The sequence below is a fragment of the Delphinus delphis genome, chromosome 12, assembly GCF_949987515.2.
Source record: "Delphinus delphis chromosome 12, mDelDel1.2, whole genome shotgun sequence".
Lineage (NCBI taxonomy): Eukaryota > Metazoa > Chordata > Mammalia > Artiodactyla > Delphinidae > Delphinus > Delphinus delphis.
Genome location: NC_082694.2, coordinates 28,972,119 through 28,996,161, shown reverse-complemented (window position 1 = coordinate 28,996,161; position 24,043 = coordinate 28,972,119). Strand labels below are relative to the sequence as shown.

Here is a 24,043-nt window from a genome sequence, read left to right as displayed (position 1 = left end):
CCTGAGAGCTGGAGGCAACCACACAACTATATTTTGACCAATGAGACACACAGGGAAGTTTGTTAGGGGTTTACTGAAAAGATTTTAATTTTTTTAATAAAAAAACAGGTGATGCTGGCACCTCCCTCCTGCATTGAATGTGAGTCCCTTCTGACTATAATATGTATGAGGAGGAAAATTCTAAGTATGACAGAAGAGAGGGAACAAAAGAGCCTGGGTCCTTGATGACATCACTGAGTAACTAAATTAATACAGCAACTCACTGCCTCTAAGAAAAATAAAACCTATTTAGTTTAACCACTCTGTCTAAGGTTTTCTGTTTCTACCTGTCATAGAAAGCATTTCTGACTGATAAATGCATACTCCATTTGTTCTTTAGACTAAGGAGAGTTTGCAGATAAGATGAAAAAATAGTTTTCAAATACAACATAAAAAGGAAATGGTTGAGAACTGCATTCTTTGAAGTCTTTGAACTAATCAGGTTTTCTTTGGTGTGTATTAAATGCACGTCTGCCTTGTATCCCCCTCTAGACTGCAAACTTCCATGCCAGGGATCTTCTTTGTTCTACATATGGGCCTAGGCACTCTTGGGTGTTCAAATTAGCTTGGTGACAGACTCTTATTTCTAGTACTCTTTGACTCCATTAGGACCAAAACCCCACAGACCTAAAACTTTTTTTTCCACAGAGGTGAATATGCAGGTAAAACAAATAAGCGAAGAGATGGTTTACTGTCTTACGTTCACATTCTCTGACATCCAAGTTGAACTGCTGTAATGCTCCCAGGGTGAGCTGCCTTACTTCAGCTTCCAGCAAAAGTTGCATCAAGGACGTGGCTAAATGCTTGCAAGCTGACATACATGCCGTCTGGGCCACCTTTCCCTGAAATACAAGAATGTAAATCATAAGGCTGATGGATTAAAATCAAATTCCAACGAAAATTAAAATCATTTATTTTTCAATTAGCAATTTCTTTGAAGGTTTTCTCCATCATGATAACCCTTGCATTCAAATAACTTTGAAATTAATAGGACCTCATGGCAAACATCTTAAATATTTAGCTCCATTACCATCAGTCATGTCAGTATAACACTCAGCTAAAATTCATAAAGCCCAGCTATTTATTTACGAAGTGCTTTCTTCCTAAATCAACAATAGATTAACAATATTCAAAATCTTAATTAAACTGAGAAGGAATGTTTCCACAGAGAATAAATTTCAAAGAGTCCCTTCTAAAAATACCATAATTCTTAAAAAGCGAATGTAAACAATTCCTAACTTATCTTGAAACCAAAGTGTTTACTACTTTATGATTTAACACATATAAAATGAAAAGAATGGTTTAAAACAAAATGGTTTTCTGAAAAAAATAATTAAAAGGATAAATTTTGTTTTCTTAAAAAATAAACACTGAGGTTTATGAACACGCACTCTAAGCTAATTTTTTAAATACTGATATTAAAATTAGTATTTTACCATCTTCTTTAAAAGATTCACTTTACACTAGTGAATTATATCTTAGTTCCAGGTCTGAGTTATACATCATGAAAGATATATCCATTTCTTCCCCAGATATATACCCATTTTATTTTTGTTATCATCTAGTCTGAAAAACAGGATAAGTTTGAAAAAGTCTGAGTCCTCATATTAGTCAGTGGGTCCTTCTTTTTTGAAATCATGAAATACTTCAGTCATTCAGAAAGATATATAGAATTATATGATGAACACTTATGTACATACTAAACATTACAAATATAGTTAAAGCCCTTATATGACCTCCTTAAATCATTTTATTCCTTCTCCCCAGAGGTGACCGTTTCTTGTGTTGAGTATACCATTTGTATTATAAAAATACTATATGACAAGTATATAATAAGAAACAATATTTTTATTATTTTATGTATTTGAAACTTTCTGTATTACAAAGGATGTCCTTCTACAACTTGCTTTTTTGGTTCAATGTTATGAATGTGAATGTTTATAAATGAAATACATGTGGTTGTAGTTTATTCCTTTAATTATTCCACAGTATTCCATTTTAGGAGTATACCAGAATTTATTTGTCCATTCTTCTGTTGTTGGAGATTTAGGTTGTTTCTTTTCTTTTCTTTCTTTTGCTCTTATAAACAGAGTAGCTCATAGAGTAATGTCAGTCTTCATGAAAATGCCAGATTCTGACTGTAGTTTTTTTTTTTTTAATATATATATTTTTCATATGTTTCACTGGGTCAGGACCTTCCACAAAAGTTAGCAGGCTTTAAATGGAAAAACATATAACAAATAATACCAGAATGAATTTTAAAATTTGCATGACTTTTTATATACTTTGGATAATTCCTTTAAGATTATTTCTCAAATCTACTAGAATGAGGGGTATCAATGTACTGTGATTCAGAATGCACATGTGTATACGTGAAGAGGAACACAGGTGGAAGCCAGATTTCCAAATATCTAACTATAAACTGCTTTGCCTACGGTATATTCTGATTTACAATGTCCCTAGATATTTCCTAGAGTATCACTTAATTGCATAATCACCAGCACTGAGTACTATTACAAATTTTTCTACTAATTAAACAAGAGATACTTTATGATTTTTGTCTTTGATTATTTTGTGAGATTGAATATCTTCTAAATTTTCATTTGACTAAAATATTTTATAGAATAAAAATAACAGTAATAAACAATGATCTATTATATTACACATTCTAAAAATGTTTCTCCTCTATGGTTCTGTTTGTAGGTTCTGAAGACCCACACTCTGTGGGTGATTTAACACAACAAATGGAAATACTTAAGTAGGGAATGCCGTAGAGACCAAGTCGAAACGAGGCAATGGAAGCGTAAAGAATCCTAAAGAGAAAAGTTACGTAAAAGAAATCCATATTAAATGGCATGCTTTCAACTAAACCCACTGGAGACCTGGAACAGGTATCACCAAGGAGCCATAGAGTTCAACATAATTGTCAGGCTATGCCCCATGAGAAGAATCAGAGGGGGCAGATCAAAGTTGTGAGAAGCCCTATGGCTTTTCAACAGTGAGAGTGGGAGTGCAATGAAGAAATGAGGATAGACTAGAGCAGATGTCCAGAGACAACACTGCAGATCAGAAGGCAGAGAAAAGGGGAAAGAAACTACTGTCTCTTGGACACTACTATATGCCCAAGATGTGCTATACTTAGGCAGCTGACATCTTATGTTATTTCACTTAATTCTCACAATCAACCCAAGCAGTTGGTATTATTCCTTTCCTGTAGATGAATAAACGAAGGTTCTCCGTAAGGTTAAGAAACTTAGACAAAGTCATACAGCTATTTGTTACTTCTACCCAATCCTAAATCCGTATCTTTCCAGTAACTCGTCACCTAAAAAGCAACACTAAATTTTATACTGTCTTATACTGGAACAGCTGGGGAAAAACAGATCCAGATAATAACAGGGTTAACAGGTTATCCAAGACATAAAAACTAGGTCCAAACAGGTAAGACAGTTGTAGTTCAGGAGCCAACTCTTCAAATACTGAGTATCTGCTGGGGCATGCTTTTTAACTGTGGTCCAGCATAACTATCTAGGCCAAGGCCAACACTTAAAGGTCCTAACAAACTGAACATGGAGATGTTGTAAAAATCAAAGAGCTAAAAGCCCAATTAAGCTGGAGGCTGAGAAGACAGCATTTGAAAGGCTTGTTTCCAGTGGTCAAAACAGATTGCCAAGGAGAAAGGAAACTGGCCTAATAAAATGAAAATAAGATAGCTCACAGTCAGAAAGTCCCAAGTTTGAATTTTTATCTCTACCACTCATTAGAAGTGTAATTTAGTGTAAGTTAGTTGACACTTCAGACTCATTATTCATCTCAAAATATTAAGCAGCTTATTAACTTTAACATGAAACAAATCTATATCAATCAATAGAGCCAAAGGCACTTATACATGATCATATGTTATACTACCCTAACATACTGAGTTACTTAACTGTCCTCCAATCATTTTCCACCCTACTTCCCCTCAAGCTAATTCTTTATTTCCAAACACAGTGATAATTGCAGAAATGTATATTTTCATTGTTAAATATTTTTCTAATTCTAGAAAGCATTTTGGAGCTTTGCTAATTCACAGTCTGCTATCCATTCTCTTTTTCACTTCTGGTTTCCATTACTACCATGGTATCCATAGATTTTCTAAGAAAGGATAAACAGAGACCCAGGCAATAACTATCAACACACTAAGCAATAAAAATTGGTGGTTTCACCCTCTTCATGGAGCAGATTCTTTCTAGGAACAAACTGCCAATCTCTAGGACAGGGTAAGAATTTGGAACAAAGCCTAAACTGACCCAAACCGCCTTTGCGTATACCTCCAGGAACAGTTTCAAATCAGTGATAATCACAACTAGATTATATCTTATGAAGCTATGATAGTCGCAGTGTACAGAGACTACGCAAGAAATAGAAACAGAATGCCAAAGCTGAAAAATGACCTAAGTATTATCATCATATTTTGAACATATGAGGAACCTGGCATGCAGGGAGATCTGAGTCACAGTATCTTACAACTAGCTCTACAGGCAACATCATACTGCCTCTTAATGCAGCTACAATATTTCTGTATTCCAAGACAGCCAATAAATATCAACTGAATGAACTGAAAGTCAACTACCAAAGCACTTAAATAATTCATACTACTTCTCAAGCCTGTTAAAATACCTTTTTAAAAAAAGTTTTGGGAAGGGAAGAAGAGTACATTGGTGACTAAATTCATGTTGTTAATTCAAAGTCAGGCTTATGACCACAGTGAGAACCATCACTGGGCATGAGTCAAGATCTATGAAAATACTTTTTTGATTTTCACCACGTACCTCTTTGGTAATCAACTCATTTACTTCAAAAATATACCCAGATTCATATCCTCTAATTTGAATTATTCCATCTACCTCCTATTCTCTATTTACTGTCTTAACTTGTACCATAAAACTTTGCACTAGATGATTTACTGCACTGTCATTTCATGCATTTATGTTTCCTTGAAAAGTACATGATTTGCAAGGAAAGAAACTATTGCATTTTTATTTTGGTATATCTAAATGAAGCATAGCTCTAGACTGCAAAGTAGGTACACACTGCCGCCCAACTTTACGCCTTGGAGGTATCTCATTCTCTTCTACACAGAGGGAGATATCATCCATTGTTTCTTACACAAAAGCACAATTTAACACAATTAAGACAAATAGGAATCTTATAAATTCCTTCTTCAAAATACAGAAAGCTCAGTATTCATTACTTTCAATTACTATGTACTTCAATTACACAATACTAAGTGTTATGTCATAGTACTAAATACAAGTGAGCAGAGGTGAAGAGCTTAGAGAAAGCATTATCATCCTCAGTATCACCACAAACTCTACCACCATCACCAGAGCAGCTGCTTCCATTTATTGAGCATTGACTATGTGCCAAATGTTTTGAAAGTATTTTCTCGCATAATTCTCACAAGAACCCCATGAGGTATTTAATCCTCTACTTATAGATAAGGACAGAGAGGTTAAGCCATCTGAATATACCTTATAAGTTGTGGACCTAGGATGTGAATCCAGCCTTGTCAAATTCCAAAGGCTCTTAACAATCATTTGATCCTGCCTCCCAGTAAAAGGCCTTGGGGTAGTTGCTACATTGTCCTGTTGCTTTGCGACTTTGGGTAAGGGAATGAAGAGGACGAGAAGAAAACATTTTTTTTTTCTCCCTTCTCCATCTAAGGAAGCATCAGAAGAATGCTGGATTCACAGCAGATATTTAGAATGGACTCCAACCACAGCTCTCTGTCAACCTACTGGGGTCAGATCTGAGTTCCAGATCATCAAGAATCTTAACTAAATGACTTAAGGGGCCAAAGCCAAATTTCTCTTTCTCTGGATAATCTTAACAAGTTTCACAGTAAGGAATGTTTAAAGAGAGCCAGGAAAGACAGCTGTCTTTTCACACCAAATTTCTCCTCTGCTTTCTGAGTAACACTCCCTTGCTTACATTTTGGTGTGTCAAATTTTATCTTTCTTTAGTTATTTAATGAGTTATGTCACCATGAAATAGAGAAAAGTTCAGACACAGAAACTGATCTAGCAAGGCAAGTAAGAACTACTCAAAGTAAAGTAAAGCCACCCTATAAATTGCTAGTTCTTTCTGTGTACCTATACCTCTAATTCCTTAACCTTCTATCCTGACCACTACTGTAGACAGTTTCTTTGGCCTGCCCCTTCCTTCACTGAACAAGGAAGCTGTCTTGTTCCTTTTTCCTCAATATCCCATGGCTATGGGTGAGGCCACTTCATTCCCATAGTACTAAGCCTCCTATTTACTTAGGATGGACATTAAATAAGCCACATTCAGAGGATAGAGTTCTGGATCTTCCCATATGTTCCTGTTATCTGGGACCCATGCTTGGAACTGTGGTTCCCATGTGCTGCAGAAACCCTATGACAAAGTCTTACTTTATCTTTATACCTAAACAACCTTAAAAATCACATATCCTCTCCAAGTTGATTTTCCCACAACTGTACCCATGTCTTAGGAAGGATTACAATCCTACTTAAAGAACATTCTTAAATTTAAATTAGAGAATTTATACAAATATCCACTCATTAAAAGATTCACAAATCCCTATTTTAGACAAACAAATGTTCCCTAACAGCTAAAGAAAATGAAGCCCAAGGCTGACAGTTAATATATCTTGGGCAAGATATTTGGTATTATTTGATGACTTTAGTAGAGCCTACAATGAGATGGTGAACCTCTAATAAATCAAAAATAAGAAAAACTAACAAAAAGTAAATAGGGCTTCCCTGGTGGCGCAGTGGTTGAGAGTCCGCCTGCCGATGCAGGGGATGCGGGTTCGTGCCCCGGTCCGGGAAATCCCACGTGCCGCGGAGCGGCTGGGCCTGTGAGCCATGGCCGCTGAGCCTGCGTGTCCGGAGCCTGTGCTCCGCAACGGGAGAGGCCACAACAGTGAGAGGCCCGCGTACCCGAAAAAAAAAAAAAAAAAAGTAAATAGAGGTAAACAATCCTTACTTAATTTGTCATGAAAAAATTAAGAAGCTCGAAGGAAAAAGCATAATCAAAAGAAAACTGGAAGTATATATTCAGGATGTAGATGGAAGGAGGTGTCAGAGGAGGGATGTAACAGATGGCATAAACCTGGTTCTCAGACTTATCCACTTGTTTCGCTTTCTTATTCAGTCATTTTTCAAGAAACACAGAAATCTTTTTAAAAACACTTTTTGCTATGCATGCTTTTATTAAGGTATAATTACAAACAGTACATATGGAGCTCTTAAGAATATACAGCTTGATGACCTTTACATATGTAAAAACCTATAAAACTGCCATCCAGATCAAGATAGGAAATATTTCCATAAACCTGAAAGTTCCTCATGCCCCTTTCAAATCAGTAGATCCACCCACACCATGAGGTAACTTTTCTTACTTATAGCCCCATAGATTTGTTTTGCCTCTTTCTTGAACTTCATATAAAAAGAACCCTACAGTGGTGTCCTCTTTTATGCTTAGCTTCTTTTGCTCAGTATGTTTTTGAGATTCATCCATGTTGCTGCATGTATCCATAGTTTCTTCCTTTCTATTGCTGAGAAGTATGAATAAATCACAATTTGTTTATTCATTTTTCCTATTGATATCTATTTGGGTTATTTCTATTGGGTGCTATTATGAATAGTCTTTAAGTGGAACTATTTATTTTCCTTGGAAAAATACCTAGGATTGAAACTGCTGGATCACAGAGTAGTTGTATGCTTAATTTTATTAGAAACTGCCAAAATTTCAGAGTGACAATACTATTTCATATTCCCACCAGCAATGTATGAGAGTTGTTCCATATCTTCTCCTATACTTGGTATTATAAGTCTTTTTTTTTTTTTAATTTATTTTTGGCTGCGTTGGGTCTTCGTTGCTGTGTGCAGGCTTTCTCTAGTTGCGGTGAGTGAGGGCTCCTCTTCGTTGCGTTGTGCGGGCTTCTCATTGTGGTGGCTTCTGTTGCTGTGGAGCATGGACTCTAGGCTTCTCTTGTTGTAGAGCACAGGCTTCAGTAGTTGCACCACGTGGGCTCAGTAGTTGCAGCATGCGGGCCCTAGAGCACGTGGGCTTCAGTAGTTGTGGCACATGGGCTCAAGAGCACAGGCTCAGTAGTTGTGGCACACAGGCCCTAGAGCACGCGGGCTTCAGTAGTTGTGGCACGTGGGCTCAGTAGTTGTGGCTCGTGGGCTCTAGAGTGCAGGCTCAGTAGTTGTGGCACACAGGCTTAATTGCTCCACAGCATGTGGGATCTTCCTGGACCAGGAATCAAACCCATGTCCCCTGCAGTGACAGGCGGATTGTTAAACACTGTGCCACCAGGGAAGCCCCTAGAAGTCTTTTTAATTCCTGCTATTTTACCAGAGTATAGTGGCATCTTACTGCAGTTTCAATTTATATTCCCTTATGCGTAATTCTGTTAAAAGCATATTTTCATGTGCCTATTGGTCAAATGGATATCCTCTTTTGTAAAGCACCTGATCAAGTTTATTGTCCATGTTGGGAGTGGGTCAAAGTGCAGATTGTCTAGTTCTTTAGAGATTTGCACAAGATATTTGTCTTTTCTGGATGACTGCTTTGTCACATAGATGTATTGCAAATACTCTCACATGTTCTGTGGCTTGCCTTTTTGCTTCCTTAATGGTGTTTTTTGATGATCAGAAATGTACAATTTTGATAAAGTACAATGTATCAACTTTTCTTTTCATGGCTCATGACCTTTGCGACTTGTCTTGAAGATATTCTCACACATTTTTAAGACAATTTACTGTGTTAGTTTTCACATTTAGCTCTATAATCCATCTTAATTTATAGTGTAGGGTAGATGTCAAGATTAATTTTCTTTTCAATTCAAATACTGGATTGCTTGAACACATCTATTGAGAAGACTCATCCTTCTCCCACTGCATTGCATAGGCACCTTTGTTGAAAATCAAGTGACCACATAGGTGTGGGTCTATTTTGAGACTCCCCATTCTAGTGCACTGATCTTTTTGTCTAATTTTATGCCAAAACTTCACTGTCTTAATAGCCAAAGCTTTAGAGTAGATATAGAAATCAGGCAGCATCAAGTTCTCCAACATTATTCTTCTTTTTCATGATAGTCTTAACTATTTTAAGCCCTTTGAATTTTCATATAGATCTTAAAATCAGCTTGTTAACATCTACATTCATTCCCTCAAGATTGGTATAGATAGTATGATTTTACATGAATATAAGAAATGTTAATTTATTACATATAATGGATGCCTTAGAGCATTAAGGCTTAATTCCCACCCAGAAGCCTGGTGAAGAGCTGCCATAGATTAGTTTTGGGAGAACTGACATTTTAACAATATTGAGTCCATAAATATAGTATACTTTTCCATTTAGTTAGATCTTTAATTTTGCTAACAATGTTTTGTAGTTTTGAACGTACAAGTTTTGCACATATTTTGCTTATTACAAAGTACTTCCTGTTTTTTGATGCTATTTAAATTATACTGATTTTTTAAATGTCAGATTCTAATTATTTCATTATTAGTACATAGAAATAGAATTGCTTTTTGCATAGTGACTTTGTATTCTTTGATCTTGCTAAACTATTAGTACTAATATCTTTTTTTTGTAGATGTCTTAGGATTTTCTACATAGACAACATTGGGTTTTTCTTGGTTTGTTTTTTTGTTTTCTTTTGTTTTGTTGGTTGGTTGGCTTTATGTACTGCAAGGCTTCTATGACTTTGTAGCTTGATTTTTTTTTCACTTTGTGTACTGTGTATTTTTTTTTTTTTAATAAATTTATTTATTTTATTTTTGGCCACATTGGGTCTTCGTTGCTGTGTGTGGGCTTTCTCTAGTTGTGGCGAGCAGGGGCTACTTTTCTTTGTGGTGCGCGGGCTTCTCATTGCGGTGGCTTCTCTTGTTGTGGAGCAGGGGTTCTAGGCGCACGGGTTCAGTAGTTGTGGCACACGGGCTCAGTAGTTGTGGCTCACGGGCTCTAGAGCGCAGGCTCAGTAGTTGTGGTGCACGGGCTCAGTTGCTCTGCGGCATGTGGGATCTTCCCCGACCAGGGCCCGAACCCGCGTCCCCTGCATTGGCAGGCGGACTCTCAACCACTACGCCACCAGGGAAGCCCCTGTACTGTGTATTTTGTAATGCAGAAATTTTAACTTTTTATGTAGTCCAATTTGTAAGTCTTTTTCTTGTGGTTTACTTATTTTTTCAATAAATATTTTGTAAGAATAAAAAAAAAAACCAGTGTTATCTTTAAAAAGAAGAATAAAGTTTAATTCTTCCCCCTTTCAAGTATCATGCTTTTTATTCCTTTTACTTGCCATATTGCACTAACCAGCTCCAATAGGATGCTGAACTGAAATGGTAAGAGCAAACATACTTGCCTTTGGGGTAAAAATTTCAGTCTTTTGCCATTAAGTAAAATATCAGTGGTAGGTTTTTCATAGATACCCTTTATCAGATTAGATAAGACTAGATTAGTCTGCTGATAGTTTTTTTCATGACAATTAAATGCTTCCTCTGCATCTATTGAGTTGATCACATGTACACACAGACACACACACAAACATACACATTGAATGAGCTTATTTCTAATAAAGAAATTGAATTTGTATTTTAAAACCTTCCCACAAAGAAACTCCAGTCCCTGATTATTCCCTAGTAAATTCTATTGAATATTTATGGAAGAAATTAAACCAATTCTAAACAAAATCCTTCACAAAAGAGATGGGGGAGAAAACATTTCTAAACTTATTTTATGAAATCAACATTACCCAGATAACAAAATAAAAGGCAAAGACAAAACAAGAACAGAAACCTATAGACCAGTATCTCACATAAACGCACACAAAAATTTAACATAATAATAGCAAATCAAATCCAGCATCATATTAAAAAAAGATGATGCACTATATCTATATAAATGTGTCTATTACTAATTTTCAATTTATTTCTGTTGTGGATGGCAAAATAGTCAATATGATTTTACTCCTTTTAAATTTATTGAGACTTGTTTTATGGTCCAGAATATGCTCTAGCTTAGTGAATGTTCCGTTTACACTGGAAAAAACAAGGCTGCTGTTGGTGGTGGACTGTCCTATAAATGCCAATTAAGTCAAATGGTTTGATATTGCTGTTCAAGTCTTCAATATCCTTACTGATATTCTACTTGTTTTATCAGTTACTGAAGGAGTGTTAAAATAGCTAACTGTAATTGTGAATTTGTCTGTCTTTGCAGTCCTCAGCTGTTTTCTGTTCATGCATTTTCAAGATCCATTGCTGAGTGCAGACACAGTTAAGATTGTAATATATTCTTGATGAAGTGGCCATTTTATTGCTATGAAATGTCAATCTTTATCCCTAGAATATTCATTCTTCTGAGATTTACTTTACCTGATATTAATACAGAAACTCAACTTTATTATGACTATTGTTTACTTGGTATATCTTTATTCCTTCCTGTTACTTTTAACCTATCTGCGTCGTTATAATTTAAAGTGAGTTTCTTATAGGCAGAATATAGTTGAATAATTTCATTCATCCAGAATAATCAATCTCTGCCATTTATTCAGAGTGTTTATACAATATAAATTATAGAAACAATTTATTGTTTTGGCTGGATTTAAGTCTATTACCTTGATCTTAGTTTTGTTTTCATCCAATCTGCTCTCCCATTTTACTATTTTTCTGCCTTCTTTCGAATTAACTGAATATTTTTATGAATCTAACTCCACTTTTGGCTTATTAACTACAGCTCCTTGTTTTATACATGTAGCGTTACTCTAGGCTTTATAATATGCATCTTTAACCTATTGCAGTCTCTATCTTGCTGAATTTCTTTAAAGAGTGTTGACTTCTGTTGTGGCAAACAATTCCATTTCTTTTGTTTCAGTTTGAAATTTTGAGGTTTGTTGGCATGCACTTTTATGTAGGGATTAGAATCATCTTTTCTCTAGTTACTTCAGGCCCAGTATAAATGATATTTTAGAACCCTCTACTAGCCACTCTTCTGGCAGCTCTACTGAATGCTTCAGGAGTTCAGTGGGGTCTTTCCCATCTTACAAGTTGGAACTTGAACATCTCCCTTCCTTCTGTGAATTCTGGCAATTGTGCTCAGCTTCTGTGCCCTGGAAGTTGTTTTTTGCCTGACCTCATGGATTTTTCACCCTAAACATGAACAGTTAGTATTCAGCCAAAGACTCAGTGGGATCCCAATGCTTGTCGAACTTCCAAAATCTGTGGATTGATGCAATTCTTTAGATATAGAAAATGCTCAAGCATTCTTTCTTTAAGTAGTGCTTCTGTAACATTTTCATTCTCTCCTCTCCTTCTGACACTCCAAAGACACATATGTTACACCTTTCAACTACGTTCCATTTCTCTTTTATGCTCCTTGTCATTTTTAAAATTAAAATTTTTATTTTTTCTCTCTGTGTTTAAGTTTAGATTTTTTTTTTGTAGATCTTTGAGTTTACTAATCTTGACTTCTGCTTTGTTGAGTCTGTTGCTAAACCCATTTAACGCATTTTTAAAACTTCACCTAATGAGTTCTTCATTACAGATTTTGTATTTTGCTATTCTAGAATACACATTTGCTTCTTAATATCTGTACAAATAATTTTTTTGGTATTTTGTCCATTCTTTCCTCTTTAACATATTAATCATAGTTATTTTGAAATCACTGTTTGCTAGCATAAATATCTGGATTATCTAATTATCTGCTTCTATTGACTGTTTTAACTTTTGATTATAGTTCAGTTTTCTCTGCTTATTATCATGTTAAGAAATTTTGTTTTATATGCCATACATTGTAGATAAGAAGCTATAGAGGCTCTAGATTATCTTATCTTCCTCAATAGCGTTTTGAGTTTTGTTTAGGCAGGCAGTTAAATTATTAGTGGACCATACTGATTTTGTCAGGCTTGTTTTAAAAGTTACACTGATTTTGCCCTTACTCTTAGGACATTGTCCTTAATCCCTGAAAACGGATTGACTGATATTTAAACCGAAAGGCCACAATGTTCATCAGGTCTCTCTGTGAGTCCAATCTGCAATGTCTCTGCTGTGCAACTTCTAGAATATTTGTTCAGCTATCACTATCTCAGCAACTGATGTCTTCTAAAGCCCCATAGTGTGCCCTATCATATGAAGCTTAGAAATTGACCAAGGACTGAAAGGGAATTTTATAAAGACACTGGTGGGGGTGGGGTGGGGTGGGAGTTGGTCCTTTTTCTGTGTTTCTTTCTTCTTTGATATTCTATTTCTCTACAACCTATTCTTATTGGCATCCCAAGCATTGATTCATTCTTTTGACAATACCTGACTTTATATTTTGTCCAGTTTTTATAAGGGTTTATGACTAGAGTATAAGTCTGATACTAGCTATGGCATCACAACTAGAACCCCCAAACAACCTTCATTTAACAATACATATCAAGGAGAAAAAAACTGTAATAGCCATTTAAAGAATTTCTCTCCAGCCAATAATTTTATATGCCCTAGTCTTGATTTCCTTTATCAGCCTGTCAATCATTTTTGCTTTATAAAGAAAATGCATACATATATGTGTCTTTTGAACTCAAATTTACAACAAGGGATAATGGATATAGCCAATAATCAGTACATGCCCATTACAAAACAACAATACCACCATCAGCAAAAATCTTAACTTGTATGTTCTACTGCCATAGTCCAAAACAGTGTCAGAGCAAAACAAAGAAAAATATGTAAACGTAAATGGAGAAAGTACAGATATGTGGTTTAATGAAAATCAATATACACATTAAATACAATGCCCCATAACAGTAACTTTAACCTTTGTCTCAATTTCATTATCTGTAAAATAGGACTGTTATAATGGTTAAATAAAAATAATTCCTGTGTAGTATTTACCACAGTACCTGTCTTATATTAAGTATTCAGTAAATGTCTTATGATTATTATAATTTTTATTCCTATGAGCCTGAATATGAAAAACAGTAGAAAAAAACATTGGGTATACTTGCTTAAAATGTAAGTATTTCATGAGTGCATAATATTTTCTAACCATTTATGCATTTTATAGAGTCAAATGATTTTCTTCTTTTAAGCCAAAAATTCTGTCATGAAAAAAGTGGAAAGTGTATTCCTATTCTATAGCAAATCAAGGACAACATGCAATTAAGTGCAAAATAGAGCAGAATAAACTCTAAGTACTATATGATTTTAGAAGAAAAGCTTATGAGGCCAAAATAATCAGAGAAGTCTTCACAAAAGTGGTAGGATTTGCTGGGTGACCTTCATTGCATCCCAACAACAACAACATGGAATTATTTAAGTGACTCCCAATTTGAAATGAGGTAATATACAGTACTCTACAAATAACAACAATTATTACTATGCAAACTTCCATAGAATAAAAAGTCCTCAGAATGAGAAATAAGAACTTTTCCTTTCCCTTTTCTCAACTGTTATTCGGGTTAAAGGTCAATTTCATCAAGTCATCTCATTAACACAGAAATATCTTTAAGGGCATTCAGTCTTTGCCATGCTTGACATTTCACCGTACTGCAACCAAGATGCCAAAGAATCAGATTCAAATATTAATGAGCAAAAGGTCATGATGAGGTAATCTCCAAAGTTCTATTAGTTCCTGTTTTCTGACCCTATCCAATTCCCTCTCCCTTTCCAGAGTCCTCTCTTACTACATACATTTACAGTCACTGGCTTAGTTTCAAGATATACCCTCTAAACAGTAATTTCACTTGAAGTGCATTTTAAGTGGAGGCCTCCCAGATGCTGAATCCCCAGTCCAAGGGTGATTTGCAGAGGTATAAAGTTAAAATAAAAAGAAGAGCAGGAATCAGCTAAAAATTACATCCAATTTTGATATTTAACTACTAGAACAGAAAAAGAGAGGGAGAGAAAAAGAAAAATAGGAAAAATAAAAAAGAAACCCTCTCTTTCAAACCTTCCAATAAGCTATTTAATAATGTGACAAAGCAGAGCATATTAAAATATTAACCAAAGCTTCCAGGAAAACCTCTATAATCTCAATTGTTTATTCAAGACCTTTACAAACCTCATAAAAAATTAAGTGGGCTTGGAAAAAACACACCACAGCCATAGGAGAAAGTTTACAAAACACAATGCTACAGACGCCTGACTGTCTGCCAGCCAGTCGCTTTAACTTCCACATACAACTTATTACTCAGTTCTCTAACTGGTCAATACCCTAAATAAAAGCATTTCTCCACCCAAACACCTCATTAGCCTGAGTTTCTTTTTTGCTTTTTTGAGCTAACATATCCTGTAGGTACTTTGGTTCTTTATTTTGTGCCAATAACAAATTGTTTCATTTCAATGCTTCATTCAGAATATTTAAAACCTTAGGTTTCTCTGAGGAAGATAATTTAAGATCTTCTTTACAAGAATTTAATTAGCTCTATAATTAACCTCACTATTGGGAGAAAAGTGCATGAACCATCATATCCATTTTATGGTAAGTGGTAGTGAAAGCAAGATAGGACTAGAGTAGAAGTGAGACATAGATAAAGAACTTTGGTTCATATTAACTTAGGCTCAAATCCTGGCCCTATCACTTAAGTGACCATTAGGAAAGTTGTTTAATCTTGGTTAGACTCAGCTTCCTCATCAGTAAAATGAATATAATGATATCAACTTTGCAGAAAATGTATGCTATAAATAATATAATATAGAACCCTATACAGTGTCTGGCACATAGTAGAGGCTCAATGAATGGTAGGTACTTTATGATAAAATATTCCTGTCATTTTGAGGAGCACTGCCCATAGTTCGAGGAAAATTTATTTGGGTCCCAGGCAGAATTAAGTGTGCCACATTTCTTGGAAAGTGGTTATATAAAAATTCAACATACAAATTCTAATGTGAGCTGGACTAAATCAACTTTTATACAACTAGAAATTCACTCCGAGTTACTCATATTGTAGGAAATTGAGCATAAAGTAAGACTATGTCTCAGTTTGGGAGGATAAATGCTCTTAAACCATTTATATCTCAAGGAAACATGCTGCATATTCTTCCCATCCCTGTCTTTTTCCCTTCTCAATGGCCCTACAGGAGCTATAAAGGAGGAAACTTTTCATCACAGTGTATCTGTGAAAGCACCAAAATATGTTAACAATTAGAGAAGAGGAAACCTGAAAGACTGCCTTGTTAATTAAGGAACTTGCTATCAAAGAACTCATTAAGAGGTAATGAAACCAAATGGCTATTAAAATAAATACCCACTGAATAAAGGTTGCCTGGCTAACAGCCCCTCAATATAGCTTTTTACAAACACTTCCAATAGTAAAGACCCAGAAAAAGATGAAAAGCCACAATAATGCTAAAACCGAGACTGACAAACCCAGAGATGAAGTTATCCTAAGTAGAAGGCAGAAGATGACTTAAAAAAGCCTCTTAGAAATTCAGAATATAAGACATCAAGCATTCTTTTAAAGTCCTCTACCATCTATCCCTTGCTCTCAGAGACTCTGATCATTGCCTAAAACAGAGCTAGGCAGCTGTTCCTCTTTATACTTTGCTATGCCTAGCCATCAAGTTAGAATGTGGTTCTCCCTATTCCTACTGAGACCCTCACCTACTACCTGCTGCCTGGTTACTTTCTTATTTAATCAGAAGCTGCAAATCTTGGCAATGGCATAAAGTTTGGTTGAAAAAAAAAAAAAAACTAGTGGAATGGAATGTGATCTCAGAGTAAAGTTCCTTGAGCAAAGTAAGAACAAGAACTGAAGGGGCTTCCCTGGTGGCACAGTGGTTGAGAGTCCGCCTGCCGATGCAGGGGACACAGGTTCGTGCCCCGGTCCGGGAAGATCCCACATGCCGCGGAGTGGCTGGGCCCGTGAGCCATGGCCGCTGGGCCTGCGCGTCCGGAGCCTGTGCTCCGCAACAGGAGAGGCCACAACAGTGAGAGGCCTGTGTACCATAAAAAAAAAAAAAGAACTGAAGGATCTCTATAACAGGACATGCTAGATATTGATCATTCACATCGTATTCCACAAGTTCAGAAAATTTCCAGAGAACCAAACATTGGTGATAGGAAGAAGATGCCGCCACTGAAGAAAACAATATACCTGCAGAATGTTAGTTGCCTACTCATTATCCATGCTCCCTTCTACCTTAACAAAATAATACTTGGCAATATAAACAGGATAATTAATCGCTCAGCCTCTCGTCAGATGTGGAAGGCAAATGAATTAAAAGTAGAAATGTCTTCAAGAAGCCCTCTGGCCTGATCTTTCCTTCTTTCTGCTGTCTAAATGTGGATGTGATAGCTAGAATTCTAGCTACCTTGGAACTTTGAGGAAAAGATCAAGAGAAAGGCAAAGACCTTAGCCCTGATATTCCTGAGCCTTTAAGCCATTATCATTTCTGGAGTTGTTATTATATGAGGAAATACACTCTCAGGTATTCAAACTACTGAAGTTGGTTAGCTGTTATTATTCATAACTTATAACCAAATGAAAGCCAGTAGAATCAGGAAATTGGATGAGAGATGTGTACATCATTATGCACATAAATAGTTTGGAGAAAAGGATAAAAGGATACCTACTTACCTTGTTTTTTGACAAGTATACAGTGTGTAAAGGACTTCTACATCTGAGGTCAAGTAAGGAGGAAAGTAAAAAATTAGCACACAACCCAAGTAAAAACACTGCAAAACAAAGGAAAGGGCACAAAATCTGCAATGGTTAATTTCATGTGTCAACTTGACTGGGTCATGGGCTGTCCAGATATTTGGTCAAACATTATACTGGATGTGTCTGTAAGAGTATTTTTGGGTGAGATTAATATTTAAATCAGCAGACTAAGTAAAACAGATTGCCCTCCCTATTGTGGGTGGGCCTCATCCAATCAGCTGAAGGACTGAATAGAAAAAAAAGGCTATCCACCTGTAAGAGGGAACTCTTTCTGCCTAACTGCCGTAAGCCTGCACATCAGTCTTTCCAGCTTTCAGACTCAAACTGAATCATGGCTCTTATTGGATCTTCAGCATGCCACCTTTCAGTCAGGAACTTATACCGACTTTGAGCCTCGAGCTTGCCATGGCAAATCTTGGGACTCCCCAACCTCCATAACTGCATGAGCATATCCCTCATAATAAATCTCTTAGATATATATACACATATCTTATTGGTTCTATTTCTCTGGAGAACCCTGACTAATACAATATCCAAAAGACTAGGAGAATTATCAAGCCTCAGAAAATTGTGTATTAGAGGACTGATAAAAATTTTTTCAAAAAACTCTTTGGCATCATCAGCTAGAGTATAAAATAAAACATTTCCAGTAAAAGAGAAGCATCGACCACTGAGAGGGGTGGGATAGGGAGGGTGGGAGGGAGGGAGACGCAAGAGGGAAGAGGTATGGGGACATATGTGTATGTATAACTCTTTCACTTTGTTATAAAGCAGAAACTAACACACCATTGTAAAGCAATTATACTACAATAAAGATGTTAAAAATAAATAAATAAATAAAAGTGGACAAATTTACATTAAAAAAGAGAGAAGCATAAAACAATAAGGAGAAAATAATGTGAGGTGAAATGACAGCATGATAAATCAAAAAGTCAGTTAGAAATATAAAGGGAGATGAATAAGATAAGAGTCATTAAGAAAACCAAAAGCATAGTAATTAGTTTAAGATCCAAATGAGAGAGAATAAGTTTAGGATTTATGCTGTGAAAAATTACGCAAGTTATTTGAAAAACAAACATGAAAAAATTTCCCAGAACTTAGAAAACTAGTATGAAGCTAAAAATCATAATAGAGAAGATGATCAGTTTGAAGACAGAAGATTAAGTTAATACCAGGTCAACTGATGGTTGTAAAGGGGAGCCAAGAAAAAAATTAAACACCAAGAATAATCAACATATCAGAGGAAAAAATTTACAAAATAGTACAAATATTCAGGCAGAAAAGTTGGGTTGATAACCAAAGAACAAAATTAGATTGCTCTACTGCAACACTAAAACCTAGATGACAGTGAAACAAAATGTACGGAGTATTGAAAGGAAAAATGTAACATAAAAAATTTTTAATCAAGCTAAAAGGGGAGAAGAAAGCATTATGAAATACATAAGAAAGGCCTCATAAAATATAAACAAATATCTTTACTTGAAGGAATACACTGTAAAAGCCATGGTCTAAAGTATGGAAGTTAATTAAAAGTGAGATGAGTTTAATAACTGTCTTAAAACTAAATATAAGTTTCAGTGTTTACTGTTGAAAAAAGACATATAACAGAGAAAACAATGCTGTAATAATAACACTCTTGATCTAAAACAACTTAATATATTTAAAAATATAGGAGAGGAAGAGTGAGAATAAAAATGTATTATAAACCACTTATTTACTATGTCACAAATAAAACTCTGCATGTTTAATTCCAATGCTTAGAGAATTATAAGTTGAAGAACACTTTGAAAAAAATTAAAGGACTTATGTCCCTCAAAGCTCTGGGGATTTGCAAAACTAAAAAATATGGCATATGAAGCAGAACAAAGGAAACAAAAGAAACATTAAAGAGAGAAAGAGTAAAACAAAATAACACAGTTACAGCCAATAAAGAGCACAATAATTGTATATTCTTTAAATTATCTTATTAAAAGACAAAGAAAGACAAGACAAAAAAAAACTGATGAAACTGACAAAATAACGGGTAAAGGCATAAAAGAGAAAAGCAAATACAAAAGAAGAGATAGTAACATATTAATAATAGATAAGCTCAAATTCAAGGCAAAAGTTATTAAACAAAAGAGTCATTTCCTATTAGGATTCTGCAAAGATCTGACTACCACAAGCCCTAAGACAACATATATATTGTATGAAAATACATAAAGAAAAAAATTGTAGGTAAGAGAAAATACCAATAACCATAGGTAGCACAATGATAGTAAAAGGTCTTAACAAAATATACTGAGACTGACAGATCAAGTAGAAAAATTACAATGATAAGTGATAACTGAATAATAATGCAACAATATGGATTTTAAAAATATACATATATTGAACTTTGTATATCATGGTCAGGAAATATGTCTTCTAACTGATAATTTCCAATGAACTACTAAAGGATTTTTCAGAATTAATGCTCGAGCAAGTAGATAACCACATAGCTAAACATAAACCTCAACTATTTTTTCAATGTTATACAAAAGTAAATATCTAAATGGATCTTATATGTAAAGCCAAAAAGTTAGTTATAAATCTTCTAAAAAAAAATGTAGGAGAAAAATTTCTAGAACTTGGAATAGATTTCTTAGATAGGACACAATAAAAAGGCAAGGACTCACCATATATAAAACTGAAATAGAACTGGTATATATAAAATATTCTTATAACAATAATTAGAAAAATAAATTAATTTAAAATATGGGGAAGGATGGTGGGAGAATAACAGAAGTAGATGAGGGAAATTAAGAGGTACAAACTTCCAGTTATAAAATAAATGACGTACAGGTAAGAAATGTACACTATGGGGAATATAGTCAATGATTATGTAACGTATGGTGACAGATGGTAACTTGACTTATTGTGGTGGTCATTTTGAAATGTACAGAAATATCAAATCATTATGTTACATACCACTAACTAACAGAGTACAGTAGGTCAAATACACATCAAAAACAAATAAATTCATAGAAAAAGAGATCAGATTTGTGGATAAGGGTTATGGGGAGGGAGAACTGGATGAAGGTTGTCAAAAGGTACAGACTCCTAGTTATAAGATAAATAAGTACAAGGAATATAATGTACATGATAAATATATAGTTAACACTGCTATGTTATATATGAATGTTGTTAGAGTAAATCCTAAGAGTTTGTATCAAAAGGAAAAAACATTTTTTCTTTTTCTTTTATTTTGTAACTATATGAGATGATGGATGTTCATTAAACTTATTGTGGTAATCATTTCATGATTTATGTAAGTCAAATCATTACACTGTATACCTTAAACTTATACAGTGTTGTATGTCAATTATATATCAATAAAACTGGAAGGAAATAAAATAAAATAAAATATGGGGTGAAGATTTGAACAGGGACTCGACAAAAGAAGATATATGAATAGCCACTGAGCACATGAAAAATGCTCAGCATATTAGGTATTAGAGAAATGATAAAACCACAAGGAAATGCCAGTACATATTCATTAGGGTGACTAAAATTAACAACAAAAAAAATGACAATACCAAATGTTGACAGGAATTTTGAGCAACTGGAACTCTCATACATTGGTTTTGGGAACATAAAATTGTATAGATACTTTCAAAAACCACTGTCAGTATCTTAAAAAGTTAAAAATATACATTTACCAAAAGACACAAATGCAAATTAAAATAAAGTTGAACCCATGGATTAATTTTAACATTACAAAAACAGAGAAAAACGAGACATGAGTCTCCAAATTCAGTGCAATTAGAAATACACACAAATATCTATAAAGAATTTTTGCAAAGTTACATCTAACCATCTGTTTAAAGGAAATACAGAGCACACAAGAATATGTTAAGTAACATCACAGGAATGCATTATTGGAAACCTTATAAAACAAATAACTTAGTTACTTTAACAAATAATTGGCAAAGCATTAAAAAAAAGGTAGACTACCTACAGACAAAAAGAGACTTAAAGAGCCTTCATTGACAATGCAGCTTATATAAAACAAATCTTCCCACCAAGACCCACTGTAAAACTTGATAAAATAACAGAAACAAAAGAAAGAGAGTTGTTTGAAAGCATCAAAGAGCAATCAAAAACATAAGAATTTAGGGAAACAAAAGGCAGAAGTTAAACATGAGGTGACCTGGAATTTCTCCAATGTTTCTTCCCCTCAGGGAATTTTCTTATTTCCAACACAGGCCATGGAAACTGAGAAGAAAATAGGAGCCTTTCAATAATGTGGAATTGAAGAATAATGGAGTTCAGTACTCTCACCCCCAGGTCCTCTCCCCAGCAAAGGCAGTCAAAATTAGGAAATAGGGCTTCCCTGGTGGCGCAGTGGTTGAGGGTCCGCCTGCCGATGCAGGGGACACGGGTTCGTGCCCCGGTCCGGGGGGATCCCGCGTGCTGCAGAGCGGCTGGGCCTGTGAGCCATGGCTGCTGGGCCTGCGCGTCCGGAGCCTGTGCTCCGCAGCGAGAGAGGCCACAGCAGTGAGAGGCCCGCGTAGCGCCAAAAAAAAAAAAAAAAAAAAAAAGAAATAAAATGATGCTGGAGTACAGTGCATTGTAGAGAAATAAGAATATTCTTTATATTGTTTGCCTTTATTTAATCCTAAATGAAATATGAGGTATGAAACAACAGTAAGGAAGCACCTGCTAAGAGTTGAGAAAGCTAAGCAGAGTTTAAGCAGACTCACAAAGCTGGGCAGAAAATTAGAGATCAGGTTCTACCAAGGAGCAAGGACCATGGTATACAGCCCAGGATTCAAGCTGAGATCCCAGCAGAACTATGCCCTATGACTAAGTGTAAACCAGAAATAGATCAATCTTTACAAAGCCATAAGGATATCTTACTTTGCAGGGAGAGTACATGATCTAGAACTATAAAAAAAAAAAATTTATAGGGGCTTCCCTGGTGGCATAGTGGTTGAGAGTGAGTCCACCTGACGATGCGGGGGGCACGGGTTCGTGCCCTGGTCCAGGAAGATCCCACATGCTGTGGAGCAGCTGGGTTGTGAGCCATGGCTGCTGAGCCTGCGCATCCGGAGCCTGTGCTCTGCAACGGGAGAGGCCACAACAGTGAGAGGCCCACATACCACCAAAAATAAAAAAAAAAAAATGTATAGATGATTTTCTGTATTCAATAGACAAAATTATCAGAGTTGAGAAAAGAACTCTGATAATTTTGTCTATTGAATACAGAAAATCATCTATACATTTTTTTTTTTTGGCGGTATGTGGAAGGTGGTGAGGTGAAACAAGATAAAAAATGTGATTCAGTGGAAATCAACTATAGTTCAATTAAAAAATGTGATTCAGATATTGTAATTATTACACAAAATAATTTAATATGTTTACAAAATTGGTAACAAGATAGAGAATTTCACTAGAGACTTGAGTTCTATAAATATAAAATCAATGAAATTCTACAACTAAAAACCACAATTTCTGAAATTAAGAACTCAAAAGATGTTTTTAATGACATATTAGCCATAGCATAAGAGACGACTGGAACACTGGAAGATAGGTCCAAAGAAAATATTCAGCTTCAAGCACAGATAGAAAATCAGACGTAAAAGACAGAAAATATTGTAAGAACATACAAAACACAGTAAAAGATAAAATATGTGTGTAACTAAAGTCCCTGAAAGAAAGTAAAGAGAGAGAGAAAGGGACAGAAATAGCTGATGGGATATTGGCTGGGAATTTTCCAAAACTAATGAATAACATTAAGCTCCAGATCCAAGAAGCTCTATGAATGTCAAACAAAATAAATAAGAAGAATCGCACATCCAAGCATCTTAATACAAATGCAGAAAAGTAAAGACAAAAAGAAATAATAAAAGTAGCTAGAGGAAAAAAATTATAGCTACAATAATATTGACAGCTGACTTTTCAATAGCAATGATTGATGTAAGAAGATAACTGGATTACCACTTTAAATTGCTGGGGGTGGGGGTTTTGGGGAATGAGGTGTGAACAAGTGGCAACCTAAAATTTAAAAAAATCCTTCAATTTAGGTCTTCCACACTTTTTTTTTTTTTTTTTTTGGTACATAGGCCTCTCACTGTTGTGGCCTCTCCCGTTGCAGAGCACGGGCTCCGGACGCGCAGGCTCAGTGGCCATGGCTCACAGGCCTAGCCACTCCACGGCATGTGGGATCCTCCCGGACCGGGGCATGAACTCGTGTCCCCTGCATCAGCAGGCAGACTCTCAACCACTGCACCACCAGGGAAGCCTTTCCACCCACTTTTTGATTAGGTTGTTTGTTTTCTTGATATTGAGCACATG

At 35.4% G+C, this 24,043-nt stretch overlaps 1 protein-coding gene across 3 annotated transcripts in view; it reads right to left on the bottom strand.

The window, feature by feature from the left end:
* Nucleotides 1-24,043, bottom strand: part of EXOC6B (exocyst complex component 6B) — a 708,543-nt gene that overhangs the window by 193,637 nt on the left and 490,863 nt on the right. For all 3 annotated transcript variants that reach the window (XM_060026390.1, XM_060026391.1, XM_060026392.1), the window contains one exon: nucleotides 740-881. In XM_060026390.1, the coding sequence (XP_059882373.1) occupies nucleotides 740-881 (142 nt within the window). The remainder of the gene's footprint in view (nucleotides 1-739; nucleotides 882-24,043) is intronic.